This window comes from Pseudocercospora fijiensis (genome assembly GCF_000340215.1).
Source record: "Pseudocercospora fijiensis CIRAD86 unplaced genomic scaffold MYCFIscaffold_4, whole genome shotgun sequence".
NCBI lineage: Eukaryota > Fungi > Ascomycota > Dothideomycetes > Mycosphaerellales > Mycosphaerellaceae > Pseudocercospora > Pseudocercospora fijiensis.
The window spans coordinates 3,177,801-3,198,591 of NW_006921535.1; the positions used below are offsets into that span (position 1 = coordinate 3,177,801).

The window sequence follows — 20,791 nt, forward strand, 5'->3', positions numbered from 1 at the left end:
CTAGCACTACTGCAGGCCTGGATGCTTTAGCCGGGGAGCAAGTTGCTAACTCCCCAGCGCTCTCATGTTCAACGACATCAGAGTGCTCTAGGTTGCACACTATCTGTCAGCCGTTGCAGGTCTCGAAATCCTTAGTAGAAACACCACCCATACGAAATGGTGGACTGCATGGGTTGATACCGCCGCCATGTGGACAGACCAGACCGCAGCCTCTGGGCAACCGCCAGCACGACATGGTCCTGGATCGACGACTTTAGAGTTTTCAAAAAGACTACTAATTGCTTGCTCGGGTAGCTCGACTGTCTGCGATTGTTGAATCGGCCCTGCTGCTACAGTTGTCACTGGACAAACAAACCATCTCCGATTCCGTTTCCAGCAGAGGCAGAGCTATTTTCGTTTCCGCAACCTTCCTTTTTGACGGTCACTACCAGAAGACACTATGGCAGCCTCTTGGGATATTCCCATACAGGAAGACGGCCATGTCCTTGTGACTATGCCAGATCTGTTCAAATCTTTCCTTGCCGCCGAACCCACCATTCGCCCAGACTACGAAAAGTGTCAAGAAGATACGGCGCAATGGCTCATCGAAAGACTCGCTTTCGATAGCAAGGCTGCAAAGAAACTGATCTTGGCCGATTTCACGTATTTCGTGCAAACATGGGTGAGACGGTTTTTTCCCAACGACTGACTATTCAATGGGCCCTAACATACGACCGTGTAGGTGCCAGGCACACCGTATGAACGATTTCGACTTGCCAACGACTGGACGAACCTTTTCTTCTACTACGACGATTTGTTCGACGACGGAGAGTTGAAGAACGACCCGATACGGGCACAAGCGACCGTGGACCGTCTCTTCGCTGCTATCGATGGCGATTTTGTCCCTGCCGATCCCCACGATCCGAGCTTGGACTATGTCGACAGAAACCAAGCCGCACACGATGAGTTCTGGCAGAGACTACGTGCTCTGGCCTCTCCGGGGCAACGACGACGTTACAGACGATCGATGTTCAACTATTTTAGCGGTGCACTGCGGCAAGTCCTGGACTGCGAGAACCACTTCGAATACGACAGGAGTTTGGACGATATCTTGGAACGGAGAAGAGACTCGGTTGGCATGGAGGGTGTGCTTTCGTTGCTTTACTTTGCATTCAATCTCGAGATAGACGATTCTGTCATGGAGGATCCGAAGATGAAGGAGATCGAAGGACTGTGCATAGATCTGTTCGTGCTGCAGAACGATGTTGCCAGTCACCGGAAAGAAGAGGTATGCCATGCATGCACTACTTACTGATCGTCGACGCTGTAACGATCGATGCTGACCGAATCCCACCTACTCATCAGGCTGAGAACGTTACACACAACATGGTGGCCACCTGCCGTCTCAACGGTATGAGTGCACAAGAAGCATACGACCACACCGGCGCCATGATCGATAGCCGCCTCGCTCGATTAGACCAGTGCATCGCCGAACTCCCGTACGTCGACGACCAGGTAGCAACCTATATCCAAGGAATGAAGAACGTGCTCATCGCCAACGTCCATTGGAGCTTCCGGGGCCAGAGGTACTTTGGCTCTCGCAATGCAGAAGTACGCAGGACTCGGGTGATCGACGTGCTCGCAGATCCAGAATACTTGAGGCATATACGCGAGGACAGCGGCGGCAAGGACAAGAACCACAAGCGCGACAGCGTCTTGGATGTCTCCCCGAAACTCAAACCGCAAGGTATCAATGTAGATTCTGCAGGAGAGGTAGGCCCGAGCCCTGCACATTCTGCACAGGCGGGGGTAAGTGAGGAGGAGCTCCAGCTCGAGCTTGAGGAAGCTCAGATTTTGGAAGAGCTGGAGCGCGCCAAGTTGAGGGTTGTGAGAGTGAAGCGCAAGTTGGAGGAGTTTAGACGACGTCGGTAGATCTGCTGACGTTTGACGTGTGACCTCGGATTGGAAGATTTCTGGTGGAGATTGTTGTGAAGCTTGTGATTATTGACGATGGCTACAGGACAGGGTGATGGAAGACCGCCCCCCCCCCCCCCGCATTAGATTGGAATCGTGAGCGTGCATTTTGGCGATTGCATTCGCCTCTCTCTTTTGTTTGTAAGCGAGGCGTACATCTTCTCTTGAGATAGATCGTGTGATACCATGCATCTAGTCGATGTTATGATCGTCTCCATGAAAGAATCTCAAGACAGCAGCGGCCACGATTTCTCCATCGTGTTCCAAATGTGCCGTCTCTTCTGCGTCCTGCACCTCTGCGGCATCATTCTCATCGATGGCTCCCGATTTCTGCCGGAGCTCGATTTGCCTTCGCACCATTTTTTCGTCAAAGCCAAGGTGGCCTTGACTTGTGAATAGCCTATCTCGAATGTAGAGACCCTGTATCTTGGTATGCTTTGTTGATGCCCAGATATGCACCCTCTGGTCCTTTCCGAGCAGGTCAGAAGTTTCCGATGATGGTACAGTTGTGACTTGGTCTTGGTGCATCTGATGCACAGAAATCGTGTCATCTTCGGTCAAAAAAAGCTTCTTGCCGACAGGAGAAAGTTCCATGGATGTGTGAGAAAGCTCCCATTTCTCTCCGGGCGTGGCCTCGACTCTCGCACCCAAAGTCCGTGCAAGAATCTGGTGACCAAAGCAGATACCGCTGAATCTCATATTCGGTCTTGTCCGCCACAACTCCTCGATGAGAGATATTGTTTCCGTAATCCATGGATCATCTCCATGAGCATCGTACATTGATCCCGTGATAAGTATTGCTGTAGTTTTGTCCGATATGTCGGCGGCTCTGGGTACTTTGCCATGATGGCCATTTGCAGGATCGTCCACAATGAAGCGCATGTCTGTTTCTATGCCGAGAGGTGGATCATGTCTGTCTCCGGCGGCCCTAAATAATCGATCCATGATCTCTCCAAATCGTCCTCTGTGCTTCATGGTCTCTGGATGAGGCTCATCGGTCTCCAACACCAGCATCTTGACGGTCTCTCGCGGAGCCACATCGTCACAAGGAGCATTCTCGCTCTCCTCGCGAGAGAGCCGGAACGCTTTGTGGATCAGAGACGTATGTATTACGGACTTAGACATAGTGTTGATGACCAAGATTCTGTTTTCAGTGAATAATGTTCTGTGGCTTCAGGTACCTGCTCAGCCACGACGGCCGTCTATAAGTACCAAATCACTCCACAGCCTAGCCTTGATGCCGACTGTACTGAGTGGAGACTTGCCATGGAATGAAACCGTGCACCCGACTGGCGGAACATTAGTGGCGCTAGAATAAAGAAAAGTCCCCTTCCAATGTCATCATCAATAGTGGACACCAAGACCCTGAGCCTGGGGTGCAAGCATGATATTAGTCAAATCCACGCAATGGTTTGACGCGATGGTGGAATCGAGGTGGAGAATTCTGGTTGGCAGTTCTTGGCGTACGCAATTGAATGCCGTCTTGTCCGTAGGGCTGCAGAATGCTGTAGCCATGGCATGCAGACGTTCAGAAGCCGTGCAAAGATGATTGTAAGCTTTACGAGATCTCATGAGAACAGCAACCAAAAGATGGGCCTCTTTGATCAGCATCCGATGCAAATCGACCGCCGCATGAGCTAGAGCAAGCAGAAAGAAATTTTCCAGAGGCCTGCAACCATCTGGTAATTTCAAATCGTATTGCAAAATGGGGTATCATAGCTGAAAGGAAACTAGAGCAGCTCAGGGCGGAATGCTCGTCAGCTCGCTGCGCAACTGTGTCCGTATCTCCTCATACAAGGTACGTTTAGTGGCTTGCGTACTACTGCTGGGAGAATGTGGAGCAGTTCGCTTGGGTGGCGTAGGTTGTGCCCAAGTCGGTCGCCATGCACTACTGCCTGGACCCGGCTGATCTGCTTGAGCAATGCTCGGCGGAGGCCAGGCTGCGGCAGGAGTCGCGCTTGATGTCGGAGCCCGGGATTTGTATGCAGCATCATAGGGCAATGCGAATCTTGAGCTGGTTGCAGCATTCGCCAAGACCCGGCCTGCGGAGTCGGGAGTATCATGCAGTGATGATGCAGGAGGTGCCCGGGTATTAATGCCTGCCGAAGGGCCTAAAGGCGAGGCTGCAGGTGCTTTAGAGAGCACGATTTGGCCAGACCCATTCGGATTTGCTCCTGTGTGCGTGAAATTGTTGGGTATGGTGCCTGGGGAAGCGGGGGGCGCGGCAGAAGCTGTAGAGGGAGCAGGCCCTTGATGACTCGTTGATGAACCGGGCCCATTCGGCTGCTCAGTAAGTACAGGTCGCACGCAGGAGTACAACATTGCCCGTCTCTCGGGTAACCCTGGTTCCGGAACAACAATATCCTCCGCTTCTAGGATATGCGAGGAAGATTCGTCTTCATCTGCAGCCTTTTCCATGAACGGCAGAATGATTTCCACCGCGTCTGGAATGCGTCTGCAGACCTCCGTGAGTGCTTTCGCCAGTTGTGCTTGGGAAGTGGTGTGGATAGCGTTCAAGCAATCGTTGCGTTGTTTGTCCCCATCATTTTCTTCTTCAATCTCGCTCTTCAGCTCAACCTCCTTATTCAGAAGTCGCCAAGGTCTGCCAACATTTGAGACATCTTGCTTGGTCAGATATTGCACCTCTTGCGTTACATTTCCATACTTCTTGAGGATCCATTTGTGGACGCAAGCGAAGGTGTAGCGCTGCTCCACCAAAACCTTAGCATAGTACATGATAGCATCGCTCCTCTTGAAGCGATCGAGCATCGCAATGTCATGCTCGTGCTGATGTTCATACTCTTTTGTCTTCTCTGTTCGATCCATGTGCACCCATTCCGGTATACATTTGCAGCCCATGAAGCCTGGAGGTGCTCCTGGTTGGTCTTTCGACCATGGGCAGGACTCGTGATGTTTCGTGTATGAAATGAACCTGATACGCATTTTGCATTGCGCTGAGTCGCCCAAGATGCCGTCCTTGGTGTTCTTATTCCTTTGACCCCTGCTTTGACTCTCTTTCGGGGGGTTGGCCATAATCTTGACGCGTCTTCGGTTGCGACACTCCCAGGCTTCTGTAACGGTGCCATTGCGGTTTCTCTCCGGCTTTGTAGATCTCTGGTATACATTGGTCATGTGGAGCCAGTAGTCGCATATCTGCTGGCTATCAAGCAGTATCGGCTTGTCATATCGAAGAAGCTTGTCTCGTACGGCGTCGAGATCATGAGGAATAGGCCGGTACTTCAAGTGCTTGTTGGGGAACTGGATCGTCGAGCCGACGACTGGCGGCAAGTCGAGCAGTTTTCTGTTGGTAGGATCTGTGCCGAGCGCGATCGGTTTGGGTGTTCGTGCTTTGCGTGCTGGTGAAGGTCCCGACGGCTCTTGTTCCTGTTCGCGCTCCTGCTGCGGATGTTCGGGCGTGTCCCAGGCCTGGAACCGGCCATACTCGCCAGATAGACCGTATCCTTGATGTAGGTATGCATCATGTGGTACCGGCGCGGCTGTGAACGCGCCATTTGGCTGCGCGCCTACATTTGGCAGCAGCATTGAAGGTATCGTGGTTGCGAGCTCTCACTATGCGGCGTCGATGGGACTCTGCCAAGCTTTCAGGGCTCAGGCTGTGGGGTGGGGAAAGCAGAGAAAGGTGGAATGAAGGTAGGTACCCCCGCACTTCTATGGTCTACGCACAACCTGCGATGCTATGAATCTTGCCATCTGCCTCCCATTTCCCAAGCTTTCGCAGCCTTCAAAATGCTTAGCTCATCAAACCTCTTCGCAACCAACTGCATTCCCACTGGCAGCCTTCCTTCTGAACCTTTGACCTTGCCCCAGCCCACAGGCATAGACATGCCCGGATGTCCGGTGACATTGAAGGAGCATGTATTCATCGTGTTGCCAATAGCAGGCTCGAAAAGGTCCATAATCTTCTCAGTCCAGCCATTCGGATTCTGTTCGGTCTTCTTCACAGACTCGGGATGGGGAGGACCAACAGTCGGATTCACGGGAGTCAGGAGCACGTCTACCTCCTCAAAAGCCTTGTCGTACGCAGCTCGTAGCTCATGGATATGCATATATGCCTTTCTCACAAGAGCAGGCCCATATCTCTGCTCCATGTGGACAGCGTTGAGAATAACATTGAGAATGGCCGGGTTGCGATGCGCAAGCTCATCGTAGAAGCGTTGATCAACAGGAAGTGGATCTAATCCCGGGAGAGGGTACTCAAGCAGATCTGAAACTCGGTTGTCGACCTTGTGGGGCATGAACGCTCGACCAGCGACGGTCCATACGGCGGCACCAAAATGATGCTCTGGTATCGAAATTTCCTTGACGTCTGCTCCCAGGCTTATATAGCGCTCTGCAGCAGCTTTCACCGTGCTGGCTATTGAGGATTCAAGCCCCAGAACATCGAATGACTCCTTCAGGATGCCAATCCTGAGTCCTTTAGCAGCAGAACTGCTTATCCATTCGTTTTGCTCTTGCTTGGACGTGATCCAAGATTTCAAAGCTCCGAGGTAATCTGGTACCTTCTCTCGCAAAGGAGATTCTGGCGTCATGCGTGGATCGATTCCATCATAGCCGGCTAGTGTTCCGAGAAGCAATGCTATGTCTTCAACTGTTCTTGCCATTGGTCCAGTGTGGTCAATCAGAGGATTCAAGGAAGCAATGCCGGTGTAAGGGATGAGACCGTGGGTGGGCTTCAGGCCATAAATTCCGCTGTAAGCCGCCGGCAGTCTGATCGATCCACCCTGATCACCCCCAATGGCCAGATCAACTCCTTCACCTAGCGGATATGTTCTGTCGTCATTTCCCAACTTCCTTTCGTTCTCAACATCACCTAGACTGACGAGAGCGCCGCATCCACTGCTGCTTCCACCAGTTGCGTATCCTAGAATGATTCAGCAGAAGCCAATTACGGCTCGCAAAATTATGCTCACCTGGCAGCCATGCATTATGAACTGCTCCAGAGTATGAAGTGTAGGACACTGGAAACATAGAAAAGTTCTCGCAGTTCGCCGTTCCTTTCACAATGCCTCCTGCTTCGAGCACACGCTTAACGACAGAAGCATCGATGGCACTGATGGGATGCTTTCCATCCTTGAAGTGCTTGGGTGAGCATCCAAGCCCCAGGGGCAGACCTCCAACCGAAACATTGTCTTTGAAAGCAACTGTACGTCCAGCGAGTGGACCATCGCGGGCTTTTGAATCTGCTGCCACAAGGCTGGTTTTGTGCGCCCAGCCGTTCAAGGGATTTTCATCATGACCTGGCTTGCGGAACTTCCTTTCGCCTCCTTCAACTGCTACAGGCTGCAAACGAGGATCGTGGTACTCGGGTAAGTTGTTGATGACGTGGCAGACTGAGTCGAAGCTGTTTGCGAACTGCAGGAAGGCTTGCTCGTTAAGGCTGCCGGACTCAATCGAGAAGTTGCTCGCCTCGCAAACCCTTTTCAAGTCGTCGAGCGTGCATGTTGGCTCTCCGGTAGCCAGAGCAACGATTGACATCTTTCCCAGGCTACGATGTTCCGGCAGATTGATAGCTGTTGCTATAAGTGCCCAGACCGCCGTTCAACGGAGCCGAGGAGCGGGCAAAACGACTTTCGTTATTCTGCTCCGATCTCGAGGCCAGACTGTAGCAGCGCTCGGCCAGGTGATAAGAGCAGCTTCTTGGCCGTGCCCGCCGGCAGCTGCAATGCGGCATCTTGTGCAGGCATGAAGCATCACGCAGTGCCTGTTGCGGACACCATAAAATTGCCCTGCGACATGGACGCGTCGCCAGCCTAACGTTATCTTCTACTGACAGCCTGAGGCGACGACGGGAATGGATGGACACAAGATGCAGAGACGAGGTCGAGATGGGATGCTTGGCTTGGCTTGGCTTGGCGGCAATGGGCTTCCACGGCCGAGATTCGGAAAATCATCCCTGTCGTCCTTCCCATCGAACACCACTTCTCACTTCTCACTTCTCCTCATCTGAGGCTCATCCTCGACGCGGGCCTTGTTTCCCAGGCCAAACGTATCGCCCACTGGTCGGTCAGGGCAGTGCAAGGCAGCTGGATAGCTGCAGCAGCCGATGATGGATGAGATCACGGCTTTGGATCGAGCATCACAGAAGTACGTGTTGAGACAGAGCACGAATCGCTTGTTGTACCCACCGCCATGGAAAGCATACGTGCATCTGCATGGAGATCTGCGCCTCCTCACCACCAGCGCGACGTCCACGCAACACCTCACGTCCTCCGCTGCTCGAGCCTCGCCGAGCCTCGCCTCGCCTCGCCTCGCCTAGCTCTCCCACCCACCAGCTCTCACATCCCAGCATTGGGCGTACAGTACGGCTTGCCTATCTGTCCTACTCCGCGCCATGCAGGCACAGCTTGTACGCCGACGTTAGTGTGGAGCAATGCATGCCGAGGCGCGACAAACCGCATAGACGTCGACTACGAATTGTAAGTACTGTGTAGGTTGCCTCTCACGGACACCTGCACGCGTCTTCCCACCTCATCCCCTCTCATCTTTCCCGTATACCTGACATGGCCTCTCCGACATCTATCACAGACACATGTCGCCTGGGCGTGGATGTTGGAGGCACATTCACCGATGCTTGCGCCTTCTCTCCTAAAGGGAAGATATACAGAGCCAAGGTCGCATCCACACCTCATGACCAGTAAGTGCAGCGCAGCACGTCCAGCAATACCTATAATCAGAAGCCGTTACTGCATTACTGACCTCCGCAAGGTCGATCGGCGTCCAAAATGCCATCGAGAAAGTCAGAGGCGTCATACAGGCCGAAGAGACGTTCGACGGCAAGTTTGGCTCCCTTCACCACGGAAGCACAGTCGCAACCAATGCTTTGCTCGAGGGGAAAGGCGTACCGGCGGCTTTGATCGTGACCGAAGGCCATAAAGACGTCCTGGTCGCTCGACGCTCTCAAATCCCCGGAGGCCTTGCAGCATGGATCAATTGGACCCCGCCTGCCCCTTTGATACCACTGGAAAGAACAATACAAGTGTCAGAAAGAATTGGGGTGGGCGGCCAGGTCGTCAGATCTGTGGACAAGGACAAGTTGAGAAGGGAGCTTCTCGGCGTGAAAGGCAAAGTACAGGCCGTCACTGTCAGCCTGCTGAACTCGTGGGTTGACGGCTCCCACGAGAAGGAAGTAGCAGAGGTTGTAAAGGAAGTGCTCGGCAAAGAAGTAGAGGTATCATTGTCGCATGAAGTGCTTCCTGAATTGGGAGAATATGTAAGTGAAAGGAGCGCTGAAGATATCTGCGATAATCGCTATACTGACATTATCTCACCCCAGGAAAGGACCGTTACAGCCGCAGCGAACTCCGTGGTAAAGCCTGAAGTCAAGCGGTATATGGCTGGTCTTCGAGACAAGCTCACGAACGACACTTCAACTGTCCGTATCTTAAAGAGCGATGGAGGATTGACAAACCTTGATCTGGCAGGCCGGCTCCCAGTGAACATTCTGATGTCCGGACCAGCCGGTGGAGTGAAAGGAATCACTAGTATCATCGCGAAAGCGACTGAGCACAAGAATCTCATCTCTCTGGATATGGGCGGCACTTCCACGGACGTTGCATTGATTGCCAACTCACAGCCTTCGTTGCGGAGAGAAACCATGGTAGGCGATCTGGCTGTGCGATCACCGTCTGTAGACGTGAGGACGATCGGTGCTGGTGGTGGTAGTCTGGCATTCTATTCACAGCTGACAAACTGTCTGCGAGTTGGGCCAGAGTCATCTGGGGCTAACCCAGGGCCAGCTTGCTATGGCAGAGGTGGCACACAGGCGACGGTAACCGACGCAAATCTCGTGCTCGGCTACCTGCCAGAGACCCTCCTGGATGGCGAATTCAAGCTAGATGTGGCAGCTGCTCGTGCTGCTGTAGACAAGCTCGCAAAGGAGATGGGAAAGACGCTGTACGAGACGGCAGAAGCGATAATTGATCTGGCCAACGAGGCTATCTATGGCGCGCTTCGCTTGGTGTCTGTCGAGAGAGGATACAACCCGGCTGACTTCGCGCTTGTGGCTTTCGGCGGCGCAGGCCCAATGTGTGCCAATGCTGTGGGCAAGCTCCTGGGAGCATGGCCCGTCATTGTTCCAGCCGCACCAGGCATCCTTTGCGCTCAAGGTGATGCTACCACAAAGATGAGCCATGAGCTTTCGGCCTCATACATCCATCTGCTACGATCTACCACAATGGAGAGCATCGGCAAGGAATACAAGATCCTCAAAGACAAGTGCGAAGCAACAATGAAGGAAGCTCTGGACATCAAGGAGCCACTTCTCGATGTGGTCTATGGCGCTGCACTAAGATATAAGGGCCAAGCACTCGAACTAGGTATAACACTTTCAGAGGAGGATCTCGGAAAGCCAATGGAGGAGTTCGAGAAGATTGCTCATGAGAAGTTCGACAAGATCCACGAACAGCAATTCTCTTACACGCTAGAGAACTTCTCATTGGAGCTCACGAGACTTACAGTCACCATTACGGATGCATCGCCAGATGTCGAGATTCCAAAGATTCCCTTGGCCGAGTCGGAAACTCCACCAGAATCTGCGATACTGGAGAAGAAAACCATCGTAGTCCAAGGCAAAGAGCACAACGCAACATTCTGGAGTCGGTCTGCAATCACCAAAGAAGGGTTCAAAGTGCTCGGACCGGCCGTGGTTGTGGAGATGGACAGCAACACCCTCATCGCCCCAGGTTTCCAGGCAATCGTCGATTCGGTTGGAAACCTGTGCATCTCACCAATGCCAGGTAATGAGGTTCCCACATTCAAGTCCAAGTTCGAAAGCATCGTCTCCGACAAGTCACCAGAAGAGCAAGCTGCCGAGGCCAGAAAGACCGTCGAGGAAATTCCCACGATCCCGACTCTGATCTCTAGCTCTCTTGCCTCCATTCGCGCCGAGATGGACACACTGATGCTCCGATGCTCGATGTCGCCAGCCATTCGTGAGCAGCAGGACGAATTCAACGTCATCACCAACGCAGGAGGCAAAATGTTGGTGGGACAATTCGGATCTTTCATCGGGCAATTCATGAAGATCTGGGCGTACAAAGTTAGCAAAGGCGACGTCGACGACTTCGAAGAGGGCGATGTCTTCGTCACGAACGATACCTACGAAGTCGAAGGCGCGGTATCTCATCTCAACGATGTCATCGTCTTGTTGCCCATCTACTACGAGCATAAGCTCGTTGGTTGGGCTGCGAACTTTGGGCATATGACAGATGTGCAAGGTCAAGTTCCTGGTTCCATGTCCATCAATGCGCAGACCATTTTCGACGACGGCCTTCAAATTCCTACGATGAAGCTATTCGAGAAGGGAAAGATGAACAAGTCCATCGTCGAGCTCATGTGCCGCAACAGCCGTCAACCGGAATGGCTTCGCTCTGACTTACTGGCCCTCATTTCCGCTTGCCGCACAGCTGCTACCAGAGTCTGTGAACTTTGTACGAGATTCGGACCGGAAGTTTACAAGGCCTCTACAGACATGCTCCTCCAGCGAACCAGGACCGCCATCAGCAAGATCGTTGAAGAGCATATGTCTGATGAGACATCTACCTTCGTCGACTTTGTTGACGATGATGGTCACAGCAAAGGCCCTTTCGCTGTCAAGTGCACGCTGAGCAAGCCTGCAAAGAACAAGTTGAAGTTCGACTGGCATGGCACCAGTCCTCAGGCAAGCAGCAGTATCAACTACTATCTGAGCGAGACCATGTTCAAGGTAAGTTCCAAGCCTATAGAGCCAAGGAAAGCGCTGCTGACCTCACCCTTCAGATGTTTGTGGGATACTACCTCCTAGCAGTGTACTCGCCATACACCATTCCAAATGATGGATTCCACGATCTGGTCGAAGTCGACATCCCGCTCGGGTGCATTTTGAAGCCGGTCCGGCCAGCTGCGATCTCATGCAGAACGCATTTCCTTGGACGAGTCATGGACGTCATGCAGGCACTCTTTGGCCAAAAGAATTCTTCGTTCATGACTGCAGCCGGCTTCAGTGACTCGCCTCACTTCTTCTACTCGGGATTCAAGCCTAATGGAGAATGGTATCAGCTATACCAAATTGCTTTCGGCGGAGTACCTGCACGTCCCAAGGGCGATGGTCCCGACTGTCATTGCTTGTTCCCAGCAATCAAGAGCGTACCGACCGAGTCCATTGAACTCAACTTCCCTGTTCGACTTGACGTCAACGAGGCTGTTGCGGACAGTGGTGGAGCTGGCTTCCACCGTGGCGGAAATGCTCAGCTTACCAAGTATCACTTCTTGTCTGCTGGTGAGTTCAGCTTGCACGACGACAGATGGTTTACCAAGCCTTGGGGTGTTCGAGGCGGAAAGCCAGGAAGCCGAAGCCGTAAGGCCATTCACAGATCTGATGGCACGATTGAAATGCTGCAGTCCAAGTGCGATCACGTCAAGGTGAAGCCAGGAGACGTTTTAGAATGGCAGACATGGGGAGGTGGAGGGCTCGGCGACCCTCTTACTCGGCCGGCTGAGACCGTTGCTCTGGAGGTCAGGAGGAAGCTCGTCACAGTGGAAGGAGCCAAGGCCAACTATGGCGTTGTCATCAACCCTGTGACTCTCGAGCTTGAGGAGGCCGCGACGGAAACTCTGCGCGCCGACATCGAGAAGGCAGAGGCAGGCGTTGAAGCTGCTTTGTATGACCGTGGTGGGACTGTTGCTGAGCTGGTTGCAAAGTGCAAGAAGGATACAGGCTTCGATGCGCCGACGCCTCAGTGGGAGGAGGAGATCTATGGTCCTCATTGCGCACTCCCATATGTGCGGGAGTGGTACAAGCAGGCTCGCGAGGAGAAGTACCAGATGTGGGGTGTATAGTCCATGTTGTCAAGTTACACGTTCTCGATTACTGAGCTGACTTTCTCACTGTACGGTGACCTGTCTGCAGTGTTGAATAAGACGTAGACATTTCCGCTTGACTGCCGCATAGATTCCGTACTTGAATGCGCGGGCAAATAGTAACACCGATATCATGCTCATGTGTTACTATTCTTTCAGACCGTTCAGCAGTCAGCAGCCAGGCCAGGCCAGGCCAAGCCAAGCCAAGCCTTGGGTTCGATCGGAGCCAAGGCAAATGAGCGGACAATGTTGATGCCTGGGTGGTAGTACATCTTTCGTATAGCGACGTACGTAAGGCATGGCATGGCATGGCATGGAATGAAATGACTGCAGGACAGCGACCGAATTATGAATCTGCGAATGCGACCCTAAACGAACTACGAACGGGAGCTTGGTCGTGCGTCGCACCGTGTGTACGAAAGTAACTTATGACTCCGCCTGCTTAGTTTCATTATTAGGCATCTGCATTTCTGGCCATGCCATGCCATGACCAAGGCTACGCGCTCCAAGGATTCGGGCAGGTTTTGATATATGTGGTGGTCGCGCCATCTCTTCCTCCTGTGATGATGACCAGCTTTTCTAATTCTCCGAATCAAACCACCCTAACCAACAACACATGACTTAGTTCTACCTCTCGGTCACCGACTTCCCTTCCCTTCGATCTCGAAAAATCTCCATCGACCAACAACTCCCCGAATCCCGAACTTCATCAATCAATCAAACAAACAAAAACAACATGTCTTCGCCAGCAACAGCAATAACTGCAACCGGCTCAGGCTGGACCGACCATTTCTTGGAAAAATTCATCCAAGCTTCAATATCAACCTCAACCTCTACATCTCCAGCTCCAAGAAGCAGTCTCGAAACTTCTCGCAATGCCACATCATCATCATCAACAACACTTTCGCAATCCCCGCCAAGATCTGCTCCAAGACCTAAAGCACCTGCTCGCTGAAAGTGTAACGTCAGTGTCAACATCAACAGGCAGCGAACGACGGAAATTTTCTTATGATAATCCTGTGTCAAGATGCAGTGGAGAAGACGATCTGATCGATACCTTCAGCATTACATCCTCAACAACATCCTCGGAGACTTCGTCAGGAAGGCAATCTTTCTATATTCCTACACGAGAACGAGAACGGAGTATCACGACTTCAGCGTCCGAGGTCTCATCCGTCTCCACGGAGACCTTTCCTTAAGAGGGTGAAGAGGTCGTTTTTTGTTACGGCGTGGGTTGTGAAGGAAGAGGGTGAGAGGCAGATGGATGAATTGCGAGAATGTTCATTGGGATCGGATGACTGGACTGGGTCATGTTCTCTCATCACGAAAGGAAAGAATGGGGATGGGAATGAGGTTCTGAGTACTGTGCCGTTCCGTTCCGTTTCATGACATGCCATGTCTACTCCTCTGCTTATGATAGAACCCAAAGATGTAGATCGATATACAATCAGCGTTTACAAAGCCGCTCGCAGGAATTGCAAAGCATACTGCCGATTGACTCATCACGCGCGCATGAGATGAAATGCGTTTCCCTTCCTCGACAGGTACGTCTGTATTTCATCAATTCAAACGTGTTATGCTTCGGCTGCTCGAGGGCTCGTATGGGAGATGAGAATAGCACCATTACAGCTGCATGTTGTTGCTAGATGTATCTGAAGCTTCACGAAGCTATTCTGTCTGCCTCTCTTTCTTTGGTAGGTCAACAAATGAGAACCACCACCACCACCACCACCACAATTCGGCCCTCCACTTCTCAACCATAGAACAGGGAGCCATTTCATTCATTCCAGCCCGGTCCTCATGGTACGTGTGCCGACCGAGCAGCAAGAAAGCCTCTGCCGCACACACAGCGAATTTCATGCATGGGATATCATTCCAATCGTGACCGCCTTGACGAGCACCATTCACGCCATTGTATCATATGCCATCCAAGGTCGAGAGTTATCATGCCAATTCGATGTCTGCTCATCTTGCCGACTCTTCCAAGCGGCGCGGGTCATCGCGGCGCATAATGCTCTCTACTGGGCCCAGCAATCTCTGGAAGCCATCCTTGCCAAGTGTAGCCACCTTGACCTCAGTCGAGCTGATCACACTGGCTGCACGTGGCTTGTCGTCAAGCAGGGCGAGCTCACCGAAGTAATCGCCAATCTTATATGTCTTCAATGGCTCGCGCTCGCGACCGCGCTTGACAGCAATTGCCTCGCCTGCCTCGAGGATGTAGAATCGGTCTCCGACATCGCCCTCGCGGATGATCTCGGTGTTGGCAGGATACTTGGTGGTTTCCAAGGCATCGGCGATCTTGCTTCTCTCATATGGCGTGAGGGAAGAGAAAAGCTTGACCTCCTCCAGGAACGACTCATACATGCGGCGGCGCTGAAAGGCGGAGTCCATGAGAATACGTCGGAAGGTGACGCGGTCGAGCTGCCAAAGAATGCTTGGCTGGCTGCTCACAACGGTAGCAGCACGTGGTGCATTGTACATCAAGGCCAGTTCACCGAATGAAGTGCCGGGACCAGACACTGCCACTTTCGTTCCAAGGCCTTCAGGGCCGGGTTCCACCTTTCCCGTGGTGGAAACGTAAATGTCGAAGCTACCGGACTCTACAACGTAGAAGTAGTCGCCAGTGTCGCCTTGCGCAATGACGCGCACGTCTTTCCCGGGCACTTTCCTCTCCTGGAGGGCGCCAAGCACCTGTGCGGACTGTTCGTCGTCGAGGTGAGAGAACAAAAAGTTGTGGGAAACGGCGTCTTTCAGGCGCGCCAGCTGTTCGTCGGTCTTCGGATAGCTCGGCGCCTTCCAGTTGCTGTCATCGGCAGCGGCTGGTGCCAGCGACTCTGCCGAGACTGACGTGCGGCGATTCATGTTGTAGTTGTTTGGAAAAGACTGTGGTTGCTCCATGGCGCCAGCCGTCACGTTTGGTGGAGGGTTGGAGCGTGAGGCAGGACTGCTGCCAAAAGCAAAGTTGCCAAATGTGCCGCCGGGGACGCTGTTGGATGTGGCGCTGGGAGAGATTTCACGAACATTGGGTGGGAATGAGGAGGCGGTGGGTGACTGGAAGTCGTGTTCTTCCTCTTCCGCGACGGAATGCATGCCGGCCGCAGCTGTTGTCTGGCCTGGTGCAGTTGACGTGGTACCGAAGGGGTTGCTGCCGGGAAAGGTGCTCTCGGCCACACCCGGCTGGCTGGAATGTCGTTGCGATAGCAGGAACTCGTGGCGCTGCGATTCGAGGCGGCGGTGGAAGAAGTTGGCGCAGAACTGGAGGATGTCGGTGGGGTTGTTCTTGAGGATTTCGCGACTGAGCGCGCTGATCTCGTTGGTGTAGTCGGAGGGCAGTGAGGCGGCCGACATTGAAGCAAGGTGGCAGAGAATCGTCGGAGCAGTCGCTAGTCGGTGGAGGAGGAGTACTGCGGTGCGTGCAATGCTTGCTAGGCTAGGCACTGGCTCCGGCGGCTAGCAGCGTCTTGCTTGGGAGAAGCTGGGCTGGGCTGGGCTGGGCTGGGCTGGGCTTCGTTCGTTCGCGTGCTCGAGAGATGGCCGCTGGATCTGCAGGGCCGGCGGCGTGTGTGGAGTGCTTGACGTATGTCGGTCGCTAGGTGCTGGGGGGGCAGGCCGGGCAGACAGGCAGACAGCTGCTCGTCTCAGCCTGTTTGCGGGCGACGCGCCGGTATGGATTATTGTTTATTGGTGAGGATTGGCAGCAGCAGCAGCAGCACAGGACAGGGTTAGGGGGCCAAGGAGTTAAGGAGGCAGGTCGGGCTTCTGGAAGAGTGCGCGAACAACTCTGGGAGATGTTCACTGTTCACTCTTTGTTCCCAACTCAGCTAGCAAGTCGGCCCGAGCCTGCGAAGCGGGGCACTTCCAGCAGCCACGTCAATTCCGTCAATTCTGGTCGCTACACGGCGTCGCGATGGTCAGGCGCGAGAAGCTTGTTGCATGGTCGATGTGTGGTAGAAGAGGAGGATGTAAGCGAGCAACGGGCATGACGATGGGGCAACACATATATACCGTGGCTCCTGCTGGCACGAATGCCACGCGGTACCGTTGAGACCATGGAATTTCTGCCCTGCCGTACGTGCTACAGTATGCAGAGACAGAGGCAGAGGCAGAGGCAGCGGCATGGATGGCATTGGACGGCACACCTGAGACATGAGCTCTGCAGAGACGCTGACTTCACCTCTGGGGAGTCGGCGATTCAGCTGCTGAGTCCTTTTGCAGAGCGTCGAGCATCATTATTCACTTGGAACTAGTATCGATACATTCACTCGGAACCAGTAGTATGTGACGTCAAGGTGCATGCTCCGCTCCATAGAATACAAGGTCGTTCCGCATCGCGAGGCGAGCTCGTCTTCACCAGCCACTGGCATCGGCACTGCAGGGACAGCGTGTCTCAACGCATGAGACACCACCATATCTCTGCCACACCCCAATCTCTCTGCATTATTGCCATTGCCATTGCCATTGCCATTGCCATTGCCATTGCCATTGCCCCGTCTCCCGGGCAGCATCGCCATCATTTCAGCGGCCTCGGTCATCGCATTCCATTCGTTGCCGCCGCGTCGAGCAGCACCCCGCAAAATTCTGCGAACGATCACGAGTCGCTGAGCGACGTCGGTGCTGAGCGCGAGGCCGCGTCGTCCTCCTTTTACTCTCTCATATCATCAAGGTGAGCCACCAGCAGAGTGCAAAATGGGCTCTTACAACTTCCGATGTGAGTGCAAACCATCGCCCCCAGCCATCCCGCGCTGTGGCACAGCAGGAAGAGAGCTCAGCTCGAGCTCCCGTCGAGTGCCAGGCCAGGCAGCAAACGCAGACGTGCAGGAACCGGTCCGGCAATTGCTCGCGGACAGCAGCGGAGAGGCTGAGAGCTGACAATTCCTCTGCTGCCTTAGGGGGTCACCGAAACGACGTCGTCTACGTGACTGGCACGTTCGATAATTGGAGCAAGTCGGTCAAGCTCGACAAGAAGGATCAAGTGCACGAGAAGCGCGTGAATCTGCCCCAGACCGACGGCAAGATCTACTACAAGGTAAGCAAGACAGGAAAAGCAATGCGTCAGGCGCATGCGCATGCGCATGCGCCTTCGCATTCCAATGGCGCGCACCTCACATGGCCGCCATGCGCGTTGTCTTGATTCTTGAAGTCGGCTGAGCTCAGCTAACGCGCGGGCCAACAGTTTGTCGCAGACGGCGAGTGGAAACACGACCACACTGCGAAGACCGAGACCGACCACGAAGGCAACGTCAACAACGTTCTATCCCCTGACGACCTTGGCCCCATCGACCCCATGGCTGACAACGTGAATACCTCCTCCGTCGCACCCGGCGCAACCACGACTGATTTGGCTGGCAAGCAGCCGCTGGAGAAGGACCAGAAAGACAATGACTTGCCGGGTGCCTTTCCCGAGACACCAGCGGCGACAGCTGGCGAGGAGAAGAGCAATCCACTAGGCGGGAGCGCCATTGCAGGTGGTCTGCTTGCTGGAGGTGCTCTTGCTGCCTCTGGAGACAAGAAGGACGAACAGACCTTCTCCGTCAACCCCATTCCTGCCTCGTCTGGCGCCGGCAACCCAATTACTCTAGCTCCTGGTGAAAAGGTCCCCGATCCATCAACAATCAACAGCAATACTATCTCATCTACCGTCCGCGACGACCCATCGTTAAAGAGCAGTACTCAAGATTCAGAACAGACTGTTGGCGTGGCACCTCTTCCTGCTACTGGTGGCGCAGGTAACCCAGTTCACCTGCAGCCAGGCGAGCCCGTTCCAGACCCAAGTACTATCACCCGCAGCACTGTTGACAGCAACGTGAAGCTGGACAAGGAGTCGTACGAGAAGAGCGACGCCGCTGCACCAGTTCTTCCCGCCACAAATTCATCATCCGCGGCAGAAAGCGCTGCAGCTGGCGGAGAGCTCCTCGGCGGTCTTGGACCTCAAACCACGAATATGATCCCAGAGTCCAGCATGGGCATGGGTAAAGACGCACCAGGTCCTATGGACGGCGCTGCTATCAACTCGGTCGGCGCAACCAGCACGACCAACGAGCTCGCAGGTAAAGTGCCACTCGAACCCAGGGGAGGAGCCACTGGAGCCATGATCAACACCGTCGGCGAGAACAGCACCACGAACGCACTCGCTGGCCAAGTCCCACTGGAAGCAAAGGGCATCCCTGAAGTGGTTGCCGAGAGCCAGAAGGAGGCTGGTCAAGCACCCGAAGCTGCCGCCAATCCAACAGCTGTGGAGGAGAAGAAGGAAGTCGAGGAAGAACTGAAGAAAAAGGTGCCAGAAGAGCCAGTCACAAGCGATGACAGCCACAAGGCCGGAATTGCCGGCGCTGTTGCTGGAGGTGTCGCCGCCGCTGCCGTTGCAGTCAACAAGACCAAGGAGGCTACCGGCAAGGATCCAACCTCTGTGCTGCCAGAGTCCGTCCAGTCGGCTGTTGACGAGCAGAACGCGGCTTCCACCAGCGCTGCCAACGAAGTCCCGGCTGAAGTCAAGGACTCTCAGAAGCAGGCCCACGCTGAGCCAGAAGCATCTGGTAACCCAGAAGCTGTCCATGAGAAGAGCGACGTGGAAAAAGAGCTCCTGTCCAAAGTCCCAGAGTCACAAGCAAGCGGCGAGCCAGCGCCAACGGTCAGCGCTGCTACAGCATCCACTGCACCAACCTCATCCACTGGCGCGCCTCAGCTCGCCGACCCCACGGCGGGCGTTGCAGCACTCAGCCTGGACGACAAATCCAAGGATGGTCTGAACGCATCAGCTGACTCTCAGGCACAATCCCAAGCCGCCAAACCAGCTGCGCTTGCAGCCGAGGCCGGTAAGCCAGGCAACAGCCGTGATGTTAGTCCCATGACTAAGACACCCGCAACAGGTCCCTCTACCACAGGTCAATCTGCGCCTGAAGTCACCACTGGCGTTGACTCGGGCAAGGCGCCTGCGCAATCCACTCCTGTTGGCACTCCTAGGAAGAAAACTTCATCGACACCTGGCAAGCGCAACTCGATTATCGATCGACTGATGGGCACTCCGGACTCACAAAAGACTGCTGATAGTGCCGGCTCCGCTAAGAAGAAGGGCCTCTTCAGCAGGATCAAGGACAAACTCAAGCAGTAGTTTGCCTCCTTCCCTCTATATCTTTTGGTCCCACTTTTGCTTCGCTTGTGCTGACGTTTGTTTTCTCAGCCTCTAGTGTGCGTGCTGCGGCAGTTACTGCATTAGACGCGCGTCAGAGTCGGAAGAGCAGAATGAGCCGTCACGTAGTATCGCAATGCAAAGGCTTCGGACTACCGCAAGCATGATGGATGTACGGAAGGCAGCGCAGGATCAAGAGCAGAACGATTCAGGTTACCAATGCCGACGAATGGTGTCCATATCGAGCATCAAGTCCATTCCAGAACTCAGTCCGGATGTACTTCCATTTCAAATTAACGCCGGAACGTACAGCTCGATCGATCTCGACTTCACTGTGGACGACCCTCGCTGGCGTGGCAACATTGAGTTCGCCGAGCCGATCAGCAAAGCTTGGACGGACGACCCTACGCTGGACAGGAATCCGGGAGGATGGCCGGAACTCGTTTATCCTGCTCTTCGCGACCGATCCTCATCGGTGCCGGCGATCTGGGCGCAGCCTCTTGCGCGGGACTGAGGAGAGAGGGATGGATGCGTGCTATTGTTGTGTTTTGGTTTATCTGTATGACATTAAGCACACGATCATGTTTGCATGAGCGACTGGATAGGTTTTCGGTCTTTGCTCATTTTATGATGATGGTTCTGTCTGCTTTCAACTATACCACTTTCGCGAGGTCTATTGGTGCGGCTGCGCTGGATTACATAGGATGTTTGAGGAAATTGAAGTAATGTCTCTTACCGGCCACTTCTCGACTTGGCTCTGTACAAATTCATTCCATGAACAACATGTGAACGACTTCGGTGCAGCTTGAAGCGGCAATGCCGGTCTTCTGCTCTTTCCCCGGAGCCATATCACAG

At 53.9% G+C, this 20,791-nt stretch overlaps 8 protein-coding genes across 8 annotated transcripts; 5 read left to right on the top strand and 3 right to left on the bottom strand.

Annotated features, from left to right (window-relative positions):
* The first annotated feature begins 452 nt into the window (after positions 1 to 452).
* Positions 453 to 1,535, top strand: MYCFIDRAFT_203552 (uncharacterized protein). The gene is made up of 2 exons (XM_007928325.1): positions 453 to 661; positions 722 to 1,535. The coding sequence occupies exons 1-2, from the start codon at positions 494 to 496 to the stop codon at positions 1,292 to 1,294; spliced, it is 741 nt and encodes a 246-aa protein (XP_007926516.1). The 5' UTR covers positions 453 to 493; the 3' UTR covers positions 1,295 to 1,535.
* Positions 1,536 to 2,145: 610 nt separating this feature from the next.
* Positions 2,146 to 2,967, bottom strand: MYCFIDRAFT_65618 (uncharacterized protein; the record flags this gene model as incomplete). The annotated part of the gene is made up of 1 exon (XM_007927741.1): positions 2,146 to 2,967. The coding sequence occupies one exon, from the start codon at positions 2,965 to 2,967 to the stop codon at positions 2,146 to 2,148; it is 822 nt and encodes a 273-aa protein (XP_007925932.1).
* A 2,681-nt stretch (positions 2,968 to 5,648) lies between these two features.
* Positions 5,649 to 7,733, bottom strand: MYCFIDRAFT_153837 (uncharacterized protein; the record flags this gene model as incomplete). The annotated part of the gene is made up of 2 exons (XM_007928326.1): positions 6,885 to 7,733; positions 5,649 to 6,835 (listed from the first exon to the last, which is right to left on the bottom strand). The coding sequence occupies exons 1-2, from the start codon at positions 7,447 to 7,449 to the stop codon at positions 5,649 to 5,651; spliced, it is 1,752 nt and encodes a 583-aa protein (XP_007926517.1). The 5' UTR covers positions 7,450 to 7,733.
* A 572-nt stretch (positions 7,734 to 8,305) lies between these two features.
* Positions 8,306 to 12,819, top strand: MYCFIDRAFT_215231 (uncharacterized protein; the record flags this gene model as incomplete). Its single annotated transcript, XM_007928327.1, has 6 exons — positions 8,306 to 8,320; positions 8,375 to 8,390; positions 8,500 to 8,608; positions 8,680 to 9,184; positions 9,248 to 11,677; positions 11,731 to 12,819. 6 exons carry the CDS (start codon positions 8,306 to 8,308, stop codon positions 12,787 to 12,789), a joined length of 4,134 nt encoding a protein of 1,377 aa, XP_007926518.1. The 3' UTR covers positions 12,790 to 12,819.
* Positions 12,820 to 13,501: 682 nt separating this feature from the next.
* Positions 13,502 to 14,272, top strand: MYCFIDRAFT_211274 (uncharacterized protein). Its single transcript, XM_007928328.1, has one exon. The coding sequence runs from the start codon at positions 13,686 to 13,688 to the stop codon at positions 14,007 to 14,009; it is 324 nt and encodes a 107-aa protein (XP_007926519.1). The 5' UTR covers positions 13,502 to 13,685; the 3' UTR covers positions 14,010 to 14,272.
* Positions 14,273 to 14,428: 156 nt separating this feature from the next.
* On the bottom strand, positions 14,429 to 16,497 carry MYCFIDRAFT_61016 (camp-dependent protein kinase regulator type II PKA R subunit). Its single transcript, XM_007927718.1, has one exon. It carries the CDS (start codon positions 16,156 to 16,158, stop codon positions 14,776 to 14,778), a length of 1,383 nt encoding a protein of 460 aa, XP_007925909.1. The 5' UTR covers positions 16,159 to 16,497; the 3' UTR covers positions 14,429 to 14,775.
* Positions 16,498 to 17,496: 999 nt separating this feature from the next.
* Positions 17,497 to 19,918, top strand: MYCFIDRAFT_215233 (carbohydrate-binding module family 48 protein; the record flags this gene model as incomplete). The annotated part of the gene is made up of 4 exons (XM_007928329.1): positions 17,497 to 17,518; positions 17,700 to 17,836; positions 17,984 to 19,622; positions 19,677 to 19,918. The coding sequence occupies 4 exons, from the start codon at positions 17,497 to 17,499 to the stop codon at positions 19,916 to 19,918; spliced, it is 2,040 nt and encodes a 679-aa protein (XP_007926520.1).
* Positions 19,888 to 20,697, top strand: MYCFIDRAFT_211276 (uncharacterized protein). The gene has a single exon (XM_007928330.1). It carries the CDS (start codon positions 20,107 to 20,109, stop codon positions 20,527 to 20,529), a length of 423 nt encoding a protein of 140 aa, XP_007926521.1. The 5' UTR covers positions 19,888 to 20,106; the 3' UTR covers positions 20,530 to 20,697.
* Positions 20,698 to 20,791: the final 94 nt, after the last annotated feature.